General features: G+C 51.2%; 1 protein-coding gene across 1 annotated transcript; it reads right to left on the minus strand.

The window, feature by feature from the left end:
* Positions 1-341: 341 nt before the first annotated feature.
* SLC37A2 (solute carrier family 37 (glucose-6-phosphate transporter), member 2) lies at positions 342-21,400 on the minus strand. Its single transcript, XM_008577337.1, has 16 exons — positions 21,342-21,400; positions 8,578-8,659; positions 8,025-8,118; positions 7,814-7,892; positions 5,823-5,989; positions 5,155-5,192; positions 4,592-4,744; positions 4,164-4,254; positions 2,625-2,687; positions 2,261-2,346; positions 1,725-1,773; positions 1,481-1,554; positions 1,182-1,260; positions 955-1,052; positions 611-675; positions 342-400 (listed from the first exon to the last, which is right to left on the minus strand). The coding sequence occupies exons 1-16, from the start codon at positions 21,398-21,400 to the stop codon at positions 373-375; spliced, it is 1,305 nt and encodes a 434-aa protein (XP_008575559.1). The 3' UTR covers positions 342-372.
* Between the last annotated feature and the right edge of the window lie 2,501 nt (positions 21,401-23,901).

Genomic DNA, 23,901 nt, shown 5'->3' on the forward strand with positions numbered 1-23,901 from the left:
CCAGGCAGAGAGGCCAGATGACCTTGGTTTCTGAACTTCAGGAGCATTTGCAGCTCAGTCTGAGTTCAGAGGGAAAACGATTTCCCCATCTTTGCCTTCTCTGTCTCAGGAGGGTATGTCCAAAGCTCTAACAGTCTCCCTCAGGGAAAGAGGCTGCCAACCTCTGGCACCTCAGACTCCTTGGGAAACATTCCCCAAACACCGTGCTCTGCTGATTTGAGAGGCTTTGGACCTGAACCCCAAGAAAAAAGAGAAAGTTGGAAAAAAATGACACTGGAGGAAGGAGGACTTGCATGCAGCACTGTTCTAATGGCACATTAGTCACATTGAAGAAAATACTCACAAAAGTCATGGGAGTTGAGGAAAAAACAATCACGGGTGGGTTAGGGCCAGATTAGAGCTATGGAGACACATGGGACAACAGAGGACAGGTTAGCAGGGGTAGGGGGGCTGGGGAGCAGGTTCATACAGCACATCCAAGGTCAGGCTCAGCAGTCCTGAGGTCCAGGTGGACCAGCCTCAGACTGGGTTTAGAGAAACTGAGCATTGGTTGATTCCCATAAGAAGTGAGGTTGGGAGAGGCGGGGCTTCAGCTCTCTGGAGGACTCACCCTGTGTCTCTGTTCAAGGACACCTTCCAGGCCAGGATCTCTTTGTACACCAACCGGCAGAGGAGCTGTGGGGAGTCCAAGGCACGGAAGGAAGGGAGGGAACCATTAGCATGGAGCACATGGGACCCAGTGTCAGGTGACCAGGGACTGGCAGTTGAGAAGGGGTAGGCACATGGTTTCATGTGGCAGAGGGTCCCCCATGAGAGGTGAAGTGGTTCTGAGAAAAGAGCAGCTATTCTCACTGTCGCAGACCCCCAATGGCCACACTTTGGACCTCCAGGGTTCCAGCCTGGCAGGACAGAGCATCCCCCCAATACCCATCTGTGTACCCCAAGGACTCCTACCAAGCAGGCCAGGATATCAGCAGTGATGAGCATGTAGAAGACATTGTTCCAGCCTGTGGGGGAAATGAGCCCAGCCAGCAGAGGCCCCAGAGCTGCACCTGCAGGAGCACAGCCTCATGGGAGGGGATCCAGCGCTTCCCTGCCCACCCGGGGCAGCATCCCAAGGGGTCCACCCACAGCAAAGCTCAGGGCTCAGCTACCAGGAGCGAAAAGCTAGAGTCACCAACCTACGGAACCGGTGCCATCGATGATGGCTGAGACGGTGGACAGGGCCTTGGCATTGCCCTTCAGGCTTTTGTGAGTACCCTGGGGAGACAGAGCAGAGGGGGAGGCTCAGCAGAGCAGCAGCACCGTGTGGGACCCGGAGAGGGGCGGATTCGGGGGAAGGTGGTGGCTGGGGCTGGGGATTGAAAGAAAAGAGGGGCTTATGGTGGGTTCTGCAGGACAGGAGGTGAGGAAATGGACCTGGAGACAGAGGCCCTTATCAAGCCCCCAGAGCAGCCTCTCAGGAGGCAGCCCCACTTACCAGATCAGCGGAGACAGCAGTGGTGATGAGTGCGTAAGGGCCATTGACCAGCGCCCCACAGACGATCAGCATCACTGAGATGGCAGCAGAGACAGTTGGGCAGATGTGAGGGCCCCCCGCAGCCCCAGCCCCACAGTAGGCGGTGGGTACCCCCAGGCCTCAGGCCATCCTGGTCCCACCACCCATGCCCCCACACCAGCCTCATGGGGCCCCTGGAGCGGTGCCTTTCCTGTGGCCTCCTCACCTGTGGAGCTGATAATCCCATTCTGGCCAAAGTAGTCATACAGGAACATCTGAGAGAGGACAGGGAGAGGCAGTCACACCCAGGCTTCCCCACGCTAGACTGGAGCCCTGAAGTCTGGAACAGCCCTCTCCCGCCCTGGAACCCCAGAGGTCATCTTATTCCTTCTTCCCTCTCACACCAGACCTCTCAGGTCTTTAAATGTCCAGGGGATGGAAGATCTAAAACATGGCCCCCCAAAAAAGTTCTCTCCTATCCATCCCAACCTGTTTCCTTGGTCAAGAAATTTAGCAACTGGTCACCCCTTCTCCACCACGGCCAAGTAGTCACTAATCCCTTTCCAAAATTCTCAGTCTGGATCTCTTTCCAAGGCCCCTGCTCCCCTGGTGACCCTCCCTTCTCCCCCTACATGTGCCCAGGGTGCACATACACGTGTCCAAAGAGACAGACATGTGTAGATGCACAGACGGGCGCGCAGCTCAGAGCCCACACAGGCGCCTGCTCACAGGCACGTGCTTTGCCCTTGAGGTCATACATACCATGGGGGCAGCCAGGATCAGCATGATACAGCAAGTGGTGGCCCTGCCATTGGTGTAGTCAGAGATGAGCCCTGCCGTGATGCCGCCTGAAACACACACTCACTCACATACTGCCACCCCCGTGGGCCCAAGCCACCCCTCGCCTTGCACCCAGAGCTGCCCCGTCACCCTGTCCAGCGCTGGCCTGGGGCTGGCATCAAGAACCAGCAGAGCTTCTCCCTCTGCAGCCCTCCTCTGGCCCCATCACTGCAAGAAGACCAAACACGAGGGCCATCTTCTTAGGCCCACCCAGGTGGGCAGGAGCAGAATTGGGAACAAACCAGAGGGAAAGGCACCCTACTGGCAGAGCAGGGCAGGGCCTCACCTATGATGCCACCAACATCAAAGAGCGTAGACAGGTCTCCAGCCTCCTTGGAAGTAAAGTGAGCTGTGGAAAACACAAGTACGTGGTCAGACCTGGGGGCTCAGGACAAACATACTGGAGGGCCACTGCCAGAAGAACCCCTGCAGGGCACTGACCCAGTCCTGCTGCTGCCTCTCCAGAGGAAGGAGCTGAGGGCCACAGGCAGTGATTGGCCAGGGTCACATAGTGAATCCACTGTAGTTTGGGACAGACACCCCGTCTGGCCCCTGGCTCACCTCCTCTGCAGAATGACCTTGACCTCTCAGAACAGCCCCTCTCCTGCAGGCCCTGGGATCTGGTGCTGTGGGCCATCTTTCCACAAACATGCTCTCACTGAGCTCAGCCCTCGGCCCAGCCAGCCACCTTCTGCTCCATCCTGCCCCAGCAGCTGCCCCCACCAGGAGCTACTCCCACCCTCCTCAGGCCTCTGCTGATAAACAGAGGCAGGAAGGAGACTTACAGGAGAATAGGGACCTCGGGTCACAGGCCTTGGATCTGGATTTAGAAAAAGGAACATCCAGAAGCTTGAATTTTAGCCCCACCCTCCAGGCTGACTAACACTTGAAGTCAGCACCAATACCATAAAACAATCACAGTGTCCTGGAAACCACCCTAGCACCGCCACTATCACAGAGAGAGGCTCCTGGCTAGAGCTGCAGAGCAAGCGCCTGCTGGAGATGTGGCCATGACTGATTCCATCTCCCGTTCAGAGCAGGCACCGTGTGTGGCCAGGGCTGCGGGGAGGGAAGCTGTGCTGGGTGAGAGGCCCTTTGCCCTGGTTGGGTTTTGAGGCTCCCGAGGCGGGGGAAGGTAAAGCGGGCTGCTCCTTGGTTGAGAACCCCACCTATGGAAAAGTAGAAACTGAGACGAGGTGGACAGGAAACATACTTTTACCACCATGAATGTGACCTCCCCTCATCTGTACATCCTTGGGTGGGGCAGGGAGAGAGGCTGGAGAGAGTAGATACATGAGATGGGGCAGGAGCCCCAGTGCAGCCCTGCACACCCAGGCACAAAGGCATCGAGTCTGTGAAGTCCCCTTGAGAGAAGAGCACCATGTTCACCTCCAGGCTACAAGGAGCGGGGGAGCCCGCAAGGCCCTCTCGCTCAGGCTGGGGGAGGTGGTCAAAAGGCAGACCTTCTCTAGCACTTCCCAACCCCACCACCTCAGAGCCAAGCAGCCTGGAGGGGGTTCTCCCCTTTAAAGGCTGGAGAAGAAGGTGGGGAGGATTGCAGAGCAGAGGTGGGTCCCTGATCCCCGACTCAGTTCCAAGGGAGGGAAGGTGGCTGGAGTCAGGGTCTAGGGGTAGTGTACAGGGTTTAGCTTCCATTTCAATAAATAACTAAATAAATCTCCTTTCACCCTAGGAGAGGTTCAGCAGAAATCCTGCCTGTGTGCTGGAATCACATGCATCACCTCGATGGGCCTCCTGTCCCACCAGAGATGGCCTTGGCCTCCTCGGAGCCATTCCCTCTCGCCTCTTCACTCCTTGTACTCACCCACGTTGGCGATGTAGAGGGGCAGCCAGTAGAGGAAGGTGTAACTGACCAGCTTGGCGAAGAGCAGACACAAGGAGAACTCGATCACACCCTGGGGAGCGTAACAGAGGCACATGGAAAGGGGCCCAAGGGAGCCTTGGTCCAGTGGCGGCCCCAAGGGGTGGCCTAGCACCTCTCCAGTACTTTCCACCACCTCCACACAAAGCAACCGCAAGTACACATCCAGTTCCAATAAAAGCAACGTGCCTGCTGTTCACTGTTGTTTCAAGACGAAGCTCCCATACCACCTCCCCAAGCAGGCCACCCACCCTACATCTCCTGTAAAGAAATCCTGGAAACCATAGATCACCCCAAACACTGCATCTCCTCATATCCAACAGAAAAATCTAGAGAGCCCCTCTCCTCCCTCCATTCCATAAACTTCTCACTGGGATCTTGAGCGCCCCAAGGAAGCTGATGGCAGTGGGCTCGGCGCATGGCTCCTTGGAACATCTGGGTGTAGTCTCAAGGCTGTTCTCCCTGTTAGAGTAGGGACCAATCCCAGTGTCCTCAGAGTTGTCCTGGTCGTCATCTGGCCCATTCTGAGCAGAAGAGAGGAGCCCTTGCTGTGGGCACATCCATGCACCACCTCCTCCCAGCTGGAGGGATGGCCCAGAGGAGAGACACGGGACTCCCAGGCAGGAAGAGGTACATGTCTCTCTCCTGGGTTGGACCAACCTCCTGCCAGGCTCATGGCACTGGGGGAGAGCCAACCCAAGGGCCCAGTGTTTGTAGGTCTGTGAAGAAGTAGCTGTGGCCCACAGGCCTCCCCTCCAGCTCCCTAGCCCCTCTGGGTGGAGTGGGAGGCAGGTGTGGGGCTGGGAGCGCTCACACTCACATTGTGCTGGGGAGGGCTGCAGTCCACATCTTCTGGGTCAGCCTCCCCTCCAGCTCCCTAGCCCCTCTGGGTGGAGTGGGAGGCAGGTGTAGGGCTGGGAGCGCTCACACTCACATTGTGCTGGGGAGGGCTGCAGTCCACATCTTCTGGGTCTGAAAAAAGAAACTTTTTAAGAAGCTTCCTGACAGACCAGGCCCTCACCTTGCCCTGGATCTAAGCCGGTCCAGGGGTCCAGCCCCACCCCAACTCTCAGGGTGGCCAGTGCGTGTCCCAGCATGAGGCAGCAGGAATCCGGATCAAAGTAGACCAGGTTTGGGGCCTGGCTCTCCTGACAACCAGCTGTGTCACTACTGCCTCTTGGACTTTAGTTCTCTTACTCACAGAGTGGCTATAATGCCTGGCCTTGCTAACCCACAAGGCTGTCAGAGCATGGGGAAGGCCACAGCTGTCTGTGCCAGTGTAAGAGACTGTTCACTGTGAGAAGTCCCTTCTCTCCACCTCTGCCGTGCATGCCTCTCAGACTAACTGAGCACCTAGTGTGAGGCCAGGCATTTTAACTATACCATCTCATTTAAACCTGCGGAAATCCTATGAAGTGGATATTATTATTTTGCAAATGAGAAAACTGAGGCTCTGAGAGTTTATTTGTCCAAAGTCACACACAGCTGGTCCTCCAAGTCCATGGCCAGTGATCTTTCCAGTACATCCAGCTGCCTTTTCCCAGAAAGAGAGAACTGCGAGGCTCACATATGGAGTGTGTGGGGACAGAAGGGTCCACTCACATTCGATGAGGAAGAGGAAGGTGATGATGCCCATCGCAGCAGTGATGGCCCCGGGCACAATAAAGGACAGGCCCCAGTGCCCGTTCACCCAGACGCCTGCGATCAAGGAGCCCAGGATGTTGCCCACGGATGTGTGGGAATTCCAGACGCCCATGATGAGCCCCCGCCTGGAGGGGAAGGTGGGAGGTGGGGAAGGAAAGGGGAGAAGGGTAGAAAAAGTCAAAAGAGATGCGTACTGCCAGTGTCCCGGCCAGGCTTGGAAAGCTGGCTGCCTGTGGCCTCCATGAGGAGCCGATGACCGAGACTTTCAAAGCCCCAAAGACACAAGTCAGGGAGGAGGGGGAGGCCTTGGCTAGTGACAAGCAGAAGACAGCAAGGCCTGGGGTCCTATGCCCCATGCCCAGCTCCCGAGCAAGCACAGCCGGGAGCTGTCACCACACTGAGGGCGCAGGCCCCTGCCCCCTCTCTCCCTGTCTGCCCCGCTCTCTCGCTCTAAAGCCATGGTCTGTGGATTGTAACAACTCAGGGTGTGCTACTAGCATCCAGTAACTAGACACTGACTGGGATTGCTGCTAACATCCTACAATGTGGGGGCAGTCCCCAACACAAGAACTTAACAGCCCAGGAGGTCAATAGAGCCAAGGGTGAGAGACCCTGCTCAAAAGCAACCTTCTTTGTGCTAGAGGCAGTTCGAGAAAAAAAAAAAAAAAAACAGTTTTATAGGCATCTTTTTGTCTTCACTCAGAATGGAACTGCCCCTCAGCTGAGTGAATGGCACCACCATGCACCTGGCCACTCAAGGCAGGCCAGGGAACTACCTCCGTCTTCTGTCCCCCAGCCCCCACATTCCATCTCTGATTGCCCCTCAGCTGAGTGAATGGCACCACCATGCACCTGGCCAATCAAGGCAGGCCAGGGAACTACCTCCGTCTTCTGTCCCCCAGCCCCCACATTCCATCTCTGAGACCCACCCATTCCACCTCTTCCATACTTTGACCCTTTTTCACCTTTGTCACCACTGTTGTCACTCAAGCTCTTCTCCTCTTGGGCTGTTGTCATATCTGTCCCTTAGCAGAACCAGTCCTCACTCGCTCAAATCTACCTCAGCATCGCTCTCAGAGTGATCTATCCAAAATGTAAATCTGAACATGATACTGTAGGGAAAACCCTTGAGTGACTGGCTTATGCCCACAGCCTGGCCCTGGGGCCCTCTGCAAGTGACTTCATCCTCCAGCCCTGTCCCTTGCTCCTCCCTCTGAGTGCACACACTGGCAAACCTGCCAACAGCTCCTGCCAGGGATCGCGCTGTTCCACATCGCCTTACTTTGCGTGTGCTATTCCTTCTGCCTGGATCCCTTTCTCCACTGCCCCCCCCAAGACCTCTTTATCACTCTAAGTACCGTCTCATCCCAGAAGCCTCCCCAGACCCTCTTCATCAATCCCAGCCTGGACTAAGTGACTGTCTGAACTCCCAGAGCACCTGGTGGCCACCCCTATCATAGAGCCACCTCACAGTTTTGTCATTAGCTGCTAAGATATTGGTCATCCCTGCTAGGCTGTGAGCTCTCTGAAGGCAGTACCTTGCCTTATCAAGTTTTGATTCCTGGCAATGAGCACCACACTTGCTATGTAAAAACCATGCTGACTGTGCTGGTTTAGACGCAGCACAGGATGGGGTTTCCTGGCCATCTCTGTATCCAGGGTCATCCTGGAAGGATCCCAGTCCAGGACAAACCATATTCCATCTGCGCCCACCAACACTGAGTTTTCCAGGAAAAAGAGTTACTAACACTGGGAATCTACCAGGCGAGGGGGCAGTCTGGGCAAGCGTGGTAAGGAAAGGAGGAAGGTCGTGAGCTTAGTGTGCGTGCAGAAGTCTTGTTATAATTCCCACCTGGGGGGCCATCAGCTTTCCCCAGGTTAGCTAAGCAGAGGCAGCAGCTCGGAAGCGCCCTCCTCTGGATGGTCACAGGCTCTGCCTCTGTCATTACCTGATAAACATGCCGATGGCATAGGCCACGAGGAAGGCATCGTCCACACCCCCCAGTAACTCACTGTAGTTGTCCTTGTCTGAAAGCAGATGGGAGAGACAGAGAGCTGGCTGCTGGGCTGCACCTGCAGGAAGCCCTTTCTGGCTCTGGACAACCCCTCTTGAGGACGAGGGAACGGGGAGTGGAGAAGAGCAATCTGCCCTGCTCTTACCAAATGGACTCCAGCTGCACCATGTGGTGTCATTGAGACTATGGGTGTCATTGATGGGTATGATGATCTCTGAGCAGTTCTGGTGCAGACGGTTCTGGAGGGGCAATAGGATGCACAGGTCAGAGGTCAGCTCACTCAGCCCAAAGGGGAGCAAGCAACCTCCCACTCCAACCTTCCCAGCACCACTGCTCCCCACCGGATTCCACGTTCCTTCCTGCTGGCACCTCCTCCAGTCAGCAGCAGCTGACTGCCAGGAAAAGTGCCCACGTCAGACCCTGAGCAGAACCAGACAGTAAGGTCCCTGCCCTCTTATTTCACCCACACTCCCGACACTGCTGTCTTGGTGAATAAACTCAAAAGGAGAGCCTAGGGAAACCCTCCTGGAAGAAAGAGCTACTAAAAGTGGCTGTCTGCCAGAGTGAAGGAGCAGTGTTGGTGACCATGGTAAGGGACTACAGGTGGCTGTGGACAGAGGTCCAGACCATTCTTCTCAAATGTGTTTCTGCTGGGGCAGCATGTCCTGCATTCTTCGTTAGGGCCAGCCCAGCCTCACCTTGACGACACTGATGGGCTTCCTGGACATGTGATAGCAGGTATAAATGAGGAAGGTCATCAGCAGAACGGAGCCTCGGAACCTGCCGGAGAAAATGGGCATCTGGGTCAGCAGGATGTCCGGCCCCAGCTGGAAGTTCTCGCCACTTTCCCACCCATGCCCACTCTGGCAGCCCCAGGGCCTTGGCACCAATTCTTCACCTTCAGGCTCCCCTTCCAGACACAAGCTCCTCAGGGCAGAGGCCAAGGGGAGGCTAGGAGCAAATTCCCAGAGGCCAGGGGGCTCAAAGGGACCCATTGCCTTGGTCCCAATTCCTGAGGCTCAGCACCAGTAACCTTTGGGAAAGCACCTCTCCTGCTCTGGCCACCTTCATCCCCTTTGCTGTTCTCTGGCCTCACTAAGGCAAGGGTGCCTCTGCGCATGTGCGTGTGTGACAGAGATGGGCCAAGGAGTTAGAACCGCTTTTATTTTTTATTTATTTATTTTTTTAAAAGATGACCGGTAAGGGGATCTTAACCCTTGACTTGGTGGTGTCAGCACCAGGCTCTCCCAGTGAGCGAACCGGCCATCCCTATGTGGGATCCGAACCCGTGGCCTTGGCGTTATCAGAACCACACTCACCCGAGTGAGCCACGGGCCGGCCCTAGAACCGCTTTTAAAGTGTCAGAAACAACGGGGCGGGGTGAGTGGAGGCTGAAGAGGGAGAACGGTCTGTCTTTAAAGTGAGGTCAATACTCCCCTTAAGCTTAGGACACAGCAGACAGTGTCTGCTTCAGCCCAGACCCTAGTTGGAAGGGAATCAACAGTGAGACGGCTGGTGACAGAACCAAGTTCTCTTTCTAGTCCCAGACTGGTCCATTCTACAGGACAGAAAGCTCATTCTTTCCAGCTGTGGCTCACATATCACATGTGCCGCTCCCACCCCCCAGGTCCCGTCTCATGCACTGCTCTGGGGTGGAAAGAACAGTCGAGTCATGCACCACTCAAAGTTTCCACTGCATGCAGCCCCTTCCCCTCTTCTGAGGGCCTGGAGAAGGGCCTTCAGTGCCCTCCTGAGTCACTGTCGGCTTCCTCAGCAGGCGTCAGCTGAGCTGGGTCAGCTGCCGGCACAGGAAGTACACAGAAAATGACTTCAGAATGAACCCCCAGTCCAGGAGAAAGGGCCGGGCATGAGGGAAAAGGTAGGAGGGGCCCCAAAGCCCTTCCGATCCCTGGCTCCTGCTGCCCTCTAGGAATCTGCTTCCGAACCCCAAACTCTCTTCCCAAAGACGGGTCATGATGCAATGCAGGGTAGTACTTGTGAAATAAAGGGGGTACTTCAGCAAAGCCTGAATTTGGATTGGGCTACGAGGCCCCCTCTCACTCCACCCCTGGACTTGAGCTTCCTGCCTGGGTCTCTGTCTCCACGCTCTCCATTGCTCCAGTTAATCTTCTTAAGAGAAGAGTTACACATGCCTCCCTATTACTTTCCTTAAAAAATGTCAGTGCCTTTCCGTTCCATCAAGAGTGAAGTCCTAACTACGTACTCTGCATTCTGCACTGCTCTGTGACCCAGCCTCTGTGGCACCACTTCCTGAAGGCTCATGGGTGGATCACAGAAGTCCTCTAGGGACTGAGTCCTATATGGTGACTGACATGGGCAAGGTTGGTAGCAGCTGTGTTTTCCGGGTTCCACCAATTGCCGTATAGCTCAGGACTAGTGCGGGTACTTCTGGAATCTGAGGAAAATTCTCTGAATTTGGAGAGCATGCTCAGCTGGCCTTCTGCAAAGAGCAATAGACAAAAAACTACAGCCCTACAGATAACACCAACCCAGTGCCCTGCAGGGCTGGTGTTATCTGTAGGGCTGTAGTTCAGGGCAAAAGCGCTGGGTTGGTGTTATCTGTAGGGCTGTAGTTCAGGGCAAAAGCAGAAAGCTTTGAGTGAAGCCTCTCACTAATTTCTGGGTCACCTCACACAAGTTCCTAAGCCTTTTTGCCTCTGGTCTCTTCATCAGCTGCAACGTAGATGACAGCATCAACTCCGTCTATCTCACAAGGTAAGTGAGCACAGGATTTCTCTCACCCTAGTCCGTAGGTCCCTGGTGGTACCATCTTTAACAAGGTCAGAAGCTCAGCTGAGCCAGCCTTGGCTGACCACATGGATATGCCAGGGCCCTTGCCAGGATGTGTGGCCATCCGCTATGGTGATGAATCAGATCCTCTCTGAGTCTGAAAGATCCTCAGAGACCCGATGCCCCACTAGGGCCCCTATGACTGTTCTTCCATGACAGTGAGGCTGATGCCAGCTACGGAGCCTGATATTGACTGGGAAGCCAGGCTTCGCCTCAGCAGAACTGCTGAGCCCTCTCAGGAGCTTATCAGTGCCAATGAGGGGCTCAAAGAGACACCCAGCTGCCAGCAACACTTCCCTCCCACCCCCACTCCCCACCCACACATTGCTTGAACGCCAAGTGCAGGACCTGCCCACCCTTCCCTGTCTTTCTCCTGCCTGAGGTCCCAGGTGTACTTCCTTATCTGCTCCATGCCTCTTTCATCTGGAGTCTTGTCCCTCCCAACCCTGGCTGGAAGGAGCTGTGCCAGAAGGGCAGAAACACTCATGCCTATTTCTAATGTCCCGACTCCCTTTGGCAGAAGCCAGACTGCTGTCCCGCCCACCAGGTGCCCACTACGTGCCAGTCACCGTGCTGAGAAGCCAGCAATAGCGAGAGAAGTCCTCAGAAGGACCTCTGCCCTCCTGGAGCTCACAGGTCAGCGGGGAAGTGGACAGTTAGTATTGGTGCAACAGTGCTATAAAAGAGGGCGTCCTTGTGGCAAGAAAGCACAAGTGAGGGATACCGAGCCCAGCGGGATGGAAGCAGTGTCTGGGAAGGATTGCTGGAGGTGAGGCTTCAGTTGCATCTTCAAAAACAAGCAGGAGGTGGCAGGGCCGACCTGGGTGGGGGTGAGGGGATGTGCCAGGGAGCAGGAACAGTGTGTGCAAAAGCACAGAGGTATGAAATAGCACTGCCTGTTTGGGGAACTCCGCCTCCTTCGAGATATCTGGAAAGTGGGACTGAGCCCAGTACAGAAGGAGGGGGACTGGGAAGGAGGCAGGGGCCGGGACACGCAGGGCCTCAGGTGCCCCACCGTGGAGTTCAGGCTGTCTCTTGAGGGTGATGGGAGCCGGCGAAGGGGGCCGAGATCTCCTAGGTCGGGCTGCTTTGGGCACCATCCAGGCTAAGTCAGGTTAAGGCCCAGGGCTCCAGCCTGTTCATTTTGGGGGGAAGCCTGAAGGGCAGGGCCAGTTCCCTGTGCCTTATCCATCCTGCCAGCCACTCCTGGCATGTGGTAGCATCATGGGGGACTCTAAGTGGTTGGTATATTTCAAGGAGTTAAGCTCTATAGGAGGAAACAGCAAAGACTTAGGAATCAGTCAAAGGCTGCTTTTATTTTTTAAATCTGTTTGCTCATCTGAAAAGCCGAGTTTATAACCTTTCTCATAGAACTACTGACAGTTTAGTGAGATGATGTATATAACGTCTTATGTCATTCCTGACACCCAGTGTGTACTTAAAAGTGACTAGTATTGTTTCGGATTTTCAGATGAGAAGAAGAGCTGGAGGGGCTGAGGCAGCCTGTGCTGCTCTGTTGGGGGAGCCGAATGGGGTCGGGGGCTGACACCAAAGTTCTCCGGGTAGTGGAGGTCCCAGGCCCTGGATTCACCTGGGAGGTAAGAGATGTGGATACCAGCATGGCCTCTCCTCTCCACCGTACCTGCCTGGGTCTAGATGGACACAAAGATCCTCTGAAGCTACTAGTGCCCGACCTTTCCTGGGGGTTTGGGAGCCTAAGGGGAGCCTGCAATGGTACAGAGCAGATTCCAGTGACCCCTATGAGCTCCTCAGGGCAGGCTGGAGAATCTGTAGAGGTCCACACTGGCATCCTGACCTGCCAGATTTCAGCCCTGCCCTCTTCTCCAGCTCTGACACCAACCCCCAATAGAGAACCTGACATCCAAGTCAGCAGCAGAGTCCTGGGGGTAATGTGCTGTGTGATGCCAGGCCTGGCACTGGCCCCCTCTGGGACCTCCTGCCTGGACTCCAGGGGATGGAGGAACGAGCTCAAAGTCACTTGCCAGCTGGGCGCAGCACACTCGGAGCTGGTCCGCCTCTTAGTCCGGTGCTCTTTCCATTCCACTTTGTCAGGTATTCTGAGGAAAAGACCAAGGTGCCATAGTTCAAAGGGGACTGATGACATTGGTCATGTTAAGGGCTAGGCTAGGCTGAGGCCAAGGGTGCCAAACTTACAGGAACTCACAGGAAAGATCTGATGTGCTCCTGCAGCGTGAAGAACCCACCGGTTTCACTTCTCTTTTCACAAGCCCTTCCCTCATGAATCAAGAGGCCCCAATAGGGGAGCAGGGGACACATGTGCACAGCAGGCCCTGCCTGGCCAGCCCCAGGATGGCTGTGGGGGGAGAGATGGAGGCCCAGGCTGGGCGAGCAGACCAAGGAGCAAAGGACATGTGGGGCAAGGCCCCAACTGCTCCAGGTGGGGCTGGCTGCCCCATGACCCTCTAAGTCTTTGTTAGCAAGAGGTAGCACTTCCTAGAGTCCCACCTCCCCCAACCTGATACTGGTTACTGAATAACCAAGTCAGATAGAAAGGTGGACGAGCTATGTCTTAACTATTAGCTGACGGTCTAACTTAGTCTTTCAAAGGAGCACAGTAATATCTTTATTGGTACTGTTAAGGCTTCGCAGTAGGAATGCTTCTGGGGCAGGAACAAGAACAGTATGTCCCAAAGCGGCATCAGACAAAAACCAGCCAAGAAAAAACCCCAAAGGACCTACTACCACCACCACTACAACAAAACGGCAGCAAGAGATGGCACAGCAGAGGGATGCTGACATCAGGAGATGGTAGAAACGGGCCCCTTTCCCAGGTGGCTACCTAGTCATCCCGCAGTCCCAGGAAACCCCAAAGGACCTACTACCACCACCACTACAACAAAACGGCAGCAAGAGATGGCACAGCAGAGGGATGCTGACCTCAGGAGATGGTAGAAACGGGCCCCTTTCCCAGGTGGCTACCTAGTCATCCCGCAGTCCCAGGCTGGGCTGGCTGTGGCTGCAGGTGACCCTGGCACTTGTCCTGAGAAAGCAGACCTGGTAGCCTGTTCTTGGATGTGCCTGTGCTGAGACTTGGCAGATCTGAAAAGGATTGAGGGCACGATAAGAGCCAGGCCAGGGCTAAGTCCCATACTGACACTGGGTGGTGTCCTAGTAGGAAAAGGCCAGCCAGGAACAGATAACTGCAGGGGCAGAGTCCTGAGCCAGGCCTTCAGCATATAAGACAGGACAGGGACAGGCCATGTCTGGGAGGACCTCTGAGGACTGAGGGCACAAAGCTGTCTTGGGGCAGGGAGCCAGCCCAAGGACTCTCCTCTACTTGACACCTTCCTCTAGCTGAGATTCGGGAGCTTGCTTAGAGAGATTGAGTTGATCAGGGCTCGATCCCAAGATCTGTCCCAAGGAAGGGAGCCATTGGCTAGTAGCCACAAGGAACTCAAGACTTTTCAGAAGAGATTAGTGGCTAAGATGATGATCTTTTTTAGGAAAGGAGAAAATATAGAATAGGTTGTTTTGCTTTGAGTAGAAAGCTGAGTAGGGGAACCCAGAATGCTCAGACAGAATGAAAAGATGTGGCTTTAAGCTACAGTTTGAGGTTCCATTCGGGCAGCTGGACTAACTCTGGAAGACTGAGTTGGTGAGGCTTAGAAGAGGTGGCCAGCAGGTATTCAGTCGGTCTCTCTTCTGAAGAAAGGTTGTATAGAATGCACAGATGGAAACATGCTGACAGCGGCAGAGCTGTGGTCCTGCCCGGGAGCGAGACGCTGGCCTTCCTTTCAGGATTCTCTGGAGGCCTAGCCCCATGCCTCCCCCACTCCCCCTGAGCACAGGACCCAGGGGACAAGGCGTGAGCCAGAGGCCAAAAGGAGAGCAGTAAACCGTCTGCTCTCCCACACACCAACTTAGTAACAATCAGACAGGGGAAGTCTTGGGCTTCGGGGACTCTACCCGTGGTGTCTGTCTTCAATTCTCTTGTTACTTTGGGACTGCTCAACTCCGACCTCAGCGCTCAATTGGTACAGCTTCATTGGAAGAAATAAGTCCTCGGCCAACCATACAGACTATTCCAAAACACTTGCTGCCTTTAGACCAGTCCATGGGGCCTGAGTCAGAGGGCCTTCCCAAAGCCAGTGAGGTGCACCCCAGTTCACTCTTTGTAAGGAGGAAAGAGGAAAGAAACTGCAGAGTGGAGGAGGAAGTGAAGAAAGCAGCTGGGGGAAAGTCGGCAATCACGAGGGGGCAGGGTCACATGCTCTGCTGGGGGCAGGAGTAGGGATAATGGCTTAGCCTCCAGGATCTCCTCCAAGATCCTCATTCTTTTTCAGAGCAGCCTCTTCCTATCACAACTCATTTTACACAGCTCTTTCTGCTGCCCCTATCAAGCACCTTTTGGCAGCAATCAGGGAAATAAGAGAAAGCTATGTAGACAGCATCCAGGGCCCCTGCTCTGAACGGGGCCCCTGAGGGCAAGGGACATCAGACTTAGACTGAATGAGGCTGAGTCTTAATTTCTGGTTCTTCCATTTACTGTGACCTTGGGCAAGTTGTTTAACCTCTCTAAGCCTCAGTTTGATCTTCTTTTAAATAAGATAAACTCCTGCACAGATGGTTAACAAGGATTAGATGAGATACAATGGATGTGAAAGTACTTGGCACACAGCAGGTTCTCGGTTGTATTTGAGTGTCTTTCTCCTGTGGCTTCCTAAGGGTGGGTGCCAGGATCTGGCAGTGTAAGCACTTAGCTACCTCCACAGGGCAGAACCATTCATTGTAGCCACAGCCACCAGTTCAGCCTTGGCCTTTCCAGCTCACATGGCAAGATCAGGGTATGGAGAAAACAGTTGTGTGGGAGTCTACAGCTCCGGCTTCACCTGCCTGTCCAATCCACCCCCACCCCCACCCATTCCTGCTCATCCAGCTGCTGTCACCCTGGTGCCTCCTCCCACAAGCTTCTCTTCTCCACGTCCTGAGCTGTTCCCCCTCACAGGGCCCCAGGAAATGGGCCCAGCCCCATAGTACCAGCCACAGTCATCTCTCTGGAAAGATGCCCATGTTGCCTGCTGCCCCCAGACTTTCCCACACAGACGCTGGCACAGAAGGCAGCAAACCAGCCAGGCCCAGACCTAGGCAGCCTCCGGGCGCTCTGTGGTTCTGAAGTGTCTTGAACAAGCTATCCACACCCATCTTGACAGAGAGGGTCTGACAGGAGAAAGAGGAGCCATAACACATTCCTGGATAGGAACTCCTCAGAGTCCCTGACTTTTGGTTGGATGTAGCTGCCTCTGCACACCTGGTGCCACCTGCCTCCCAGCCTCATCTCCAGGGGCTGCTCCCTTGGCAGTCTACACCCCTGCCAGCTGGAGCTACATGTTACCAGCCTGTAGACTGGCTCTGTGTTCACTTCCATGCCTTTGCTGGCTCCATGGCCTCTGTCCAGAATACCTCCAGATTCACCAAGTCGTAGGCTACCTTCTCCTTCTAATGGGGATGAATCCCTCCCTCCACAGACATTTACCAGCATCTAGCAAATAGCAAGTATGCTAGGCACTGCACTAAGTGTTTTAAATGCAGATGGTCCCTGACTTACGATGGTTTGACTTAAGAATTTTTGGGCTCATAACCCTATTGTAAATCAAGAAGCACTGGGACTTAAGATTCTCTGTGCCTCATTATACCCAGATGTTCGATGGGGAAACTAACATTTACCTTGCAGTTCTATAAAAATTACAAATTAACAATGACTGACACGAAGTAGCAGGAAAAGCAGGTAGAATAATAGTTAATAATTAATGTTTACTCAGTGCTTAGTGTGAGCCCAGCACTGATCTAAGTACTTTACACGTAGTACTTTTAAGCCTCACAACAATCTTATGAAGTAGGTATTACTATTATCCCCATTTTATAGATAAGGAGTCCAAAGCCCAGGGCCAATCCACCTCCAGCTTCCTACTCCATTTTCTTCACTTCTGCTTAAATGCTGTCCTTGGGGACATGTGAAAGCAGTAAATTTGACAGAGTTCATTTCTAATTTATTTCAGACTACAGTCTTTATTGTGTTTGCCTCTACCCCAGCCTATATTTTGTTTAACGCAGGAAAGGTGAATCGGTTTAACATGTATCTATAATGATAAAATCATCACTAATAAAAATATTAAGAGCTACCATTTATTGCATACTTCCTATGCATGCAATTTGCACATATAATTGCTAACACTTGTACGTGTTAGACACACTCAAAGAGGTAATTTTGAAAAAAGCTGACCTCTATACTAGTCTTCTGAACAACATGGTCCATATGAAACGTACCCTTTGGCACCCAAGACACAGGGCAGTGCCTTCTGAAATTGCTGACTTATGCGTACACACCCTCTCTCCAGCTTGATCCTTAGTTCCGAGAAGGTAGGACCATGTCTTAATTGTCTGTGCAGGCCTTTAAGTTCAGTGTAGTAATGTAGCTGTAGCAGAACTACATTACGTTTAGTGTTTGATAGGAATCCAAACCTATACTCATCAGGAAGGAAAAGAACTCCTACTGAGTACCCTCCATCAGCCAAGGGAGGTCAAGAAATGTTGACATATATTACCATATTTATCATCAAGAACTCACCTGACTTCTACCGAAGAGGAAACTGAGGCTCAGCAAAATTAACTACTCAAAGTGTTACACAGTGGTGAAGGGATTTCAATCTAGGTCTGTCTTAAGTGTCAGAGATGCTGGAGAACATAGTAGTTGAATTCACACTTCAAAAAGTGTGCAGATGATGTGTGTGGCTGTAGAAAGTTGTGGTGTTATGTGCACTCCTGAGCTCTTCAAAATGCACGTGTGTGACAGATTGTTTACAATGTCCCACCCTCTCTGCCCCCCATTTTCTCTGAAAAAATATATTACTGTGGTTAAAGTATATAATTAACATACACTAATGAGACTCTACTAGGAACAATAGTGTCAGAGAGGTACAACCTTGTATACACAGTAATGAGATGTGTTTTTATTAAGGGGAAAAAACAGAGCAGTTATATCCTAAAGTAAAATGACTGGTTGTTCTGGAATAAGAAGGAGGGCAGTACAGGACAAAACCTGAGTGGATAAATTTGTAGAAGTTTGTGGAAAGGGAATTTGATTTGCCTTGGATTATTACAGTATGTACAAATAATGAGTCTGAAAAGAAGCAATTGTGTGCTAAAATTTTGCAACAGCTGTCTTAGTTTCGATTAGTTTACTCATATTATTTTCAAAAAGAGGGCCCCTAGCAAAATCACAAATATTTGTGAGGTGCTAGAAATAATTAGGTTTATTTGATATATTATTATTGATCAATTATATGGGAATAATGGTCAAATCAGAATGGATACTCAACCTTCTCTAGGTTAAATTTATATAAGTAAAATCTTATTATTTATATAGATATTTCATAACTTATATGATGTATGAGAAGTTCCACACATTTCTCAATGCCTTTTCAGTCCATGATCTGATTCTATTTATTAGCATCTGGCGGTAATTTGCCTAATGACAAAGTATAGTGTTACTAGTCATGATCTCAGTTATGATTTGAACCATTACCTGGGCTGCAACTTTACTTCTTTAATTTGAATCTAGCATCTTCCAGACTATTGGTTTTCAACTGGGAATGTACATTAGACTTTCCTATGGAGTTTTGTTAAAATACAGTTGTTTAGGACTTGCTGCAGATTTATTGGATCTCTTTAGCTCATATTCTTGGTATATTCTTGGTATATTATATAAATTATATGTCAGGATTTTTATACGTTATATCTTAAGATTTTTCCTTCTGTGAAAATTATGTTCATCCATTTTTATAAATTGATGTAATGTCCACCGTCTTCTTTGAAATTAGCCTTATTACGTTTTTAGACATGGTCTAGATTGTTTTTTGTTTGGATTGGCTTCTTCTTGTTTTGCATACCAAAGGAACAACCAAATTTCCTTTGGTTGCATTATTCTTGTCATGAATTCTCATCAGATTGTTCACTTTTGAAAATTGTAAGTTAACCAGCACTTCTTAAGTTTCTGCCACCTACATATAGTTTTTGTTTTTCTCTGATGCTTTCTAAAGGTTCAGCAATCAGCTGTAGGCCCAGGTTTTTACCTTTTAAACAAGAACTGTCTCAGGACAGCACTGTGCTGAGTACTTACTCTTGAATACAGGCTTCCGATGGTACTACTTAGATAACTTTAAGAACATGCCAGTGGACTGAGTCAGGAGTTCCAGAACTCTGTAGTCAAGAAGCATACTAAAGCAGGGGTTTTAAGATTACTAGCCCCAGATCCAGTGGAACAGAATTAATCATATAGGACTGAATGAGCTATTAAGAGATGACTGTCATTTATATTTGGAATACTGTTGATGTTGTTATAGTGTTCTCTTTCCTGGATATGTAAGTAAGACCTTTCTCTTTCTTCTTAGTCTATCTGTAGCCAGTAATAATTTAATAGACTCTGCTTTTATAAACTGAAATGAAACATTTATACATATCTTATTCTCTCTACCTGACTCCTCAGAATTCAGAGACTGTTATTGAGCCTTCTTGCTTTTCATGGCAATACAAATGTGTGCGTAAGTTTGATAAGAATCTGTCCTCTTTTTTACTAGTACATAATTAGAAAAATTGATTATGCAACCAAGGCTTTACCTGGAATGTTGTACTTGACAAGGATGCCCATTTAATTAGATATAACCAGTCCCTTTTAAGGAACTAAGTTTCCCTGTATGGAGCCAATACTAACAAAACCCTCCCAAGAAAACTGGCTTACTGGGTTCCCTGCCCTCCCTGGTTAGCCCAGGAACCTTAGGATATTTGGGGGAACTTGAAAAGAGAGGAATTTCCCCAAATTTATAGGCATAGCAGGTAAAACCTGGTGGAGACAGTTTCTTGTCTCGGCTTCCTAATCTCAGCACAATAAATAATTAAAGGCTTTTAAAAGTCTAATCTAGGATTCCTTATGAAAACTTCCTGCAAACTTAACAAGGCCTATTCGGTGAATTAACACTCTTGCTGTATCTATGTAATCAGATCAGATCTATGATACCAGCTTTATTTTGTGATCAAGAATAAACTTTCTTGGAGACTTTTTTTTTTTTTCTTAATCAAAACGGGAGACTGTAGGAAAAAAAAATCAGTGTTTCAGTGGAAACCCTATGCATTATCTAGAGGATACCTCTCCAGGTTATCTGATTGTTGCCTTTCACTTATCTGATTGTAGCCTTTCATTGACCTTGAGTTATTTTACGATTCTTTGAAATGGTAGGTAACCGATAAGTCATGCAAAACACGTCTATAAATGATAGTTTCGGTAGTCTTCCTTCCCAACCTGTGGGAAAACCATTGTGACCTCAATATTTCTTATCTATAAATGGGTATGTTCTTTGGATTCTCTCTCTTTCTTCTTCTAATTGTGGTAAAATATAAATAACATAAAATTTACCATTTTAATCATTTTTAAGTTACAGTTCAATGGTATTAAGTATATTCACACTGTTGTGCAACCATCACCACCATCCATCTCCAGAACTTTTTTTATCTTCCCAAACTGAAACTGTCCCCATTAGATACTATTTCTCTCTCCCCTTCTCTGGATTCTCTTTTGAACCAATTATAACAGCTTCTGACGCCTTCATTATGAGTAAATTAAATCTTTAACACATATTCATTTTTATATTCTTACGAGAGTCATGATTTTAATCTTTTTCTGAAAAATACCTTTTAACAGTTCCAGACTCAGAAAGGACCAGGTAAGTAATCTAAATGAGTGAAGAAGGTAGGAAGTAATGAGGACTGTCACCAATTGGAAAGTGCCTAGGGTGACCAACTGTCCTGATTTGCCCAGGACTGAGAGGGTTGGTGATGAAAAACTTTCTGTTTTAAAACCAGGACAAGTTGGTCATCTTTAAACATCCATCCTATCTAAAGGGGACTCCTCAACTCCTATTAATTTAATTTGGAAATTTAGGTCTGGTATCACCACATCATCTGTTTTTGGCTATTTTTGTTAAATTTTATAATTTGTAAATGATGGCAACTAAAATAATATTAAAAAACACTTTGCAGACCAAGCACACTGCTCCAAACTCCAGCCTCTGATGAGGAGTGGCTGAAACCTCTCCAACCTCCGCACACAGCCCAGCATGCGGGCTGCTGGGGCCACGCGTGGTCAGGAGGAAACATTGCTGAGGTGGCCGCCCCGCTGTGGAGCAGCTCCAGCTCTGCTCTAAGGGGATGCCCTTTCCACGTATGTCTCTCAGGGCTTGGAACCCCTCCCTCAAGGCAAGCTGGCAGGACCACTGAGTTCTGGCCTCTATGTTACCCAAGGGCTAAAGAACAGAAGGGACGTTCAACGACTCTAGTTGCTATCTTTTCATTCCATCCCTCCCAGGCCCAGGTCCCCCAGATGCTCAGTGATGTGAAAGCGAAGCGCTCTCGAGTTACCCCGGCTGTGGGCGTGTTTGGAGGGAGGATGGCAAATGAGACTCTCGCAGGCAGCCTAACTTCACCAGCGGCACAGAGCCGGGAGATGCGGATTTAGGAGGGCGTGTGTGTTATCAACCTCCCAGGTTGTCGCTGCCGAGGACCCCCGGGCGGCACGGAGCCGCTGCGGGCCGGCGCGCCTCCCTCCCCGAGCCCGGCTCACCAACTGTCCCTGGAGAAGGCGCGGAGGAACCAGACTCCCGGAGCCAAGCGAGACCGCATCTTGCCCGACCGGCGCCCGAAGCTGAGTGGACGGAGGAGGGCGTGCGGAGCCGGATGCGTGTCCCTGGCGGGCTGTCGGCGGGATTTAAATACCCCGCCGGCCGGCCCGCCCCGGCCCCGGGCCTGAAGACGGGAGCCCCCGCCCCTTTGCACCTGACCGCCCTCGGGGTCGGGCCGAGCGCAAACCCACTGGCCATCCCCCGGCGGCGGTCGCCAGTTACTTGAGTATTCTCGTGCTTTGCCTCCTGGCCCTGAGTTTCTGGGGACTCCTGCACTGTCCGACTCACTACCCACCGCCGGGAAAGCGAGGAACAGAGGAACCGAAAGCAGCAACCCCAGACCTTGTCAGCTCTATGTGAAGTCCCCGCCTGCCGGCAGCTGTCGCCGCGAAGAGGCGCTGGCACAGACCGGGAAACTAGGGCACGCTGGAGGGCTAGAACTGACACCCAGTGGTACCCCCGTCACACGGGGCACCCCTGGGAGCTCAGAAGGTTTTTCAGGGAGGACAGGAAGCGGGACAGGAAGCCCCAAACACACCTCCCAGGCTCCAGCTGGGGCTTCCTGCCCCACTCAGATTCCAGACTCATACCCTACCACTCCCCCTCCACAGACACTGGCTTTCCCACCCACTCCCCGCAGTGACAGTGTCGCTATCACTCTTGCTCTCCCTTCTGGGGGCAAGCAGCCAGGTGGCAGTGAAGGGCCAGTCTGAGGCTACCAGGAAGGGACTTCTGTGCTCTTGAAAGTGACTGCCTCTAGCCTGAAGATTTCTGGGTATATTTCCACCTATAAAAAGAAGATATTATGAGAGCATGTATATGAACCCAAGGGTGAACTACAGAGGGATGGAAAGTGCAGTATTCACTTGGAGGATAAAGTTTTTATTAGAGCATAAAATAGGAATGTGGCTGTGCAAATGGGTTTCAGCCCTAACCCCGCCCTACTCCTAACTCCTAGGAGTGCCCAGGCCCTAAGAGCAAGGTCAAGGAAGTGGAGCAACAGCTCCACCAAACAGGAGTACCCAGAATAATAGCTCTGACTGGTACCAGCCCTGGAATCAAGCAGAAAGAGGGTAAGCAGAGTTGTAAAACCCTCTGTTAATGCCAAGCAATCAGGGGCATGGGTCCAGTGGCAGAAATGAAGATAGCAACAAGTCAAGGACAGGAGGTAAAGGAATAGAGAAGAAAGAAGAAAGGTGATAAAAAGGAGGAACGAAAGCCAGATGATGTAAAGTACGGAGAGCTGAAACACCAAAGGAGGAGTGTGGACAACAGCAGCTCACTTAGTCAAATCCTTAATTATATCACATACTGTGCCTAGGTGTACATTAACTTAATTTGGGGGGAGAGGGGAAGGAGCAGCTGGCCAGTACAGGGAATGTGCATTAATTTAATTCTTACAAGTCAGTTAGGTGGGCGTGATCCATGTGGGTAGGGTGACTTTATGTCCTGGTTTGCCTGGGACAATCCCAGGAGACATCTGCTGTCCCAGGATGTACGATGGACCAGTTTTGAGGTCAGTAACCACAGGTACCCCAGGTTAAGGGATAGAAAATAAACTAGAAGAATAACTAAAGGAATGAGCTGATATCCCCAGGAAGACAGCTACTTGTTTCTAGAGGACTAAAGGGCAGGATAAAATTGGAATATGAACGAGCCAAGGAAGCAGCTGGAGTTAACTTGATGCTACACGGGAGGAGTAGGTGGACATCACCAGAGCTTCAGAGGTGCTATCCAGACTTCAGCAGTGGGAAATATCTGTCTTTCCATTTCAGATAGAGAGAAGCCAAGGAATATGGCTCACTATTGGTCATTTTTCATGCCCCTCTGGAGAAGCTGCATTTGTGCCTCTCAGGAGACCATGCTTGCCTGGAGCTGGAACTCTCAAAGAGGCATTAAGAATATGCCCTCATGGTAGTATGGCTGTTATTCATGGTGTGCCAACAAGTAGCTGGGAGCAGAGCAAGTCCTGAAATAGTCTTTGCCTTGTCCCATTACTTCCTGTGAATTCCAGCCACGTGTCCCAGTTCAGAGGCCAGGATGGTACCAATGTTGGAACCCTTCCTCACTTGCTCCTGCAGGTAAGCTGGATGATCTCTTTGCTTCCTGCTGCTTGGGAGAGTGAGAAAGAGGGATATTATGGCTCAGGTACTCCTTTCACTCACCCACACAACCTCTCCGCTCTTGACTCACCTTCCTGTTGTTATTTGGCACTCCTCCACACACCACCTTCTCACACACTGCAGCATGGGGGCAGTATCTGAAGGAGATAGGGAGGGAAGGGAGGAGCAACTGAATCAGACACTAAGGAAAAGATCCTCAGTTCTTATAGCCCTATAATTTGTCAAAATTGCTTACGATGGTTTAGTATCAGACACTTGTGAGAAAGGAGCTAGCAGTTAATGACCTTTTTACCCATTAAATACCAGTGCCTACCGCTAGCAAGTTTCACTGACCACCCACAGGACATTTTTGGTAGCCATTTAGCTGTTTAGGCCCTTT

This window comes from Galeopterus variegatus, unplaced genomic scaffold, assembly GCF_000696425.1.
Source record: "Galeopterus variegatus unplaced genomic scaffold, G_variegatus-3.0.2 Scaffold1495, whole genome shotgun sequence".
Lineage (NCBI taxonomy): Eukaryota > Metazoa > Chordata > Mammalia > Dermoptera > Cynocephalidae > Galeopterus > Galeopterus variegatus.

Coding starts and splice junctions, on each gene's coding strand:
- SLC37A2 (XM_008577337.1), bottom strand. CDS start 21,400: ATGCGGTCTCGCTTGGCTCCGGGAGTCTGGTTCCTCCGCGCCTTCTCC. Junction 8,119..8,577: donor AGCCCATCAGTGTCGTCAAG/GTGAGGCTGGGC, acceptor TTGCCCCTCCAG/AACCGTCTGCACCAGAACTG. Junction 2,347..2,624: donor TGATGTTGGTGGCATCATAG/GTGAGGCCCTGC, acceptor TGTGTGTTTCAG/GCGGCATCACGGCAGGGCTC.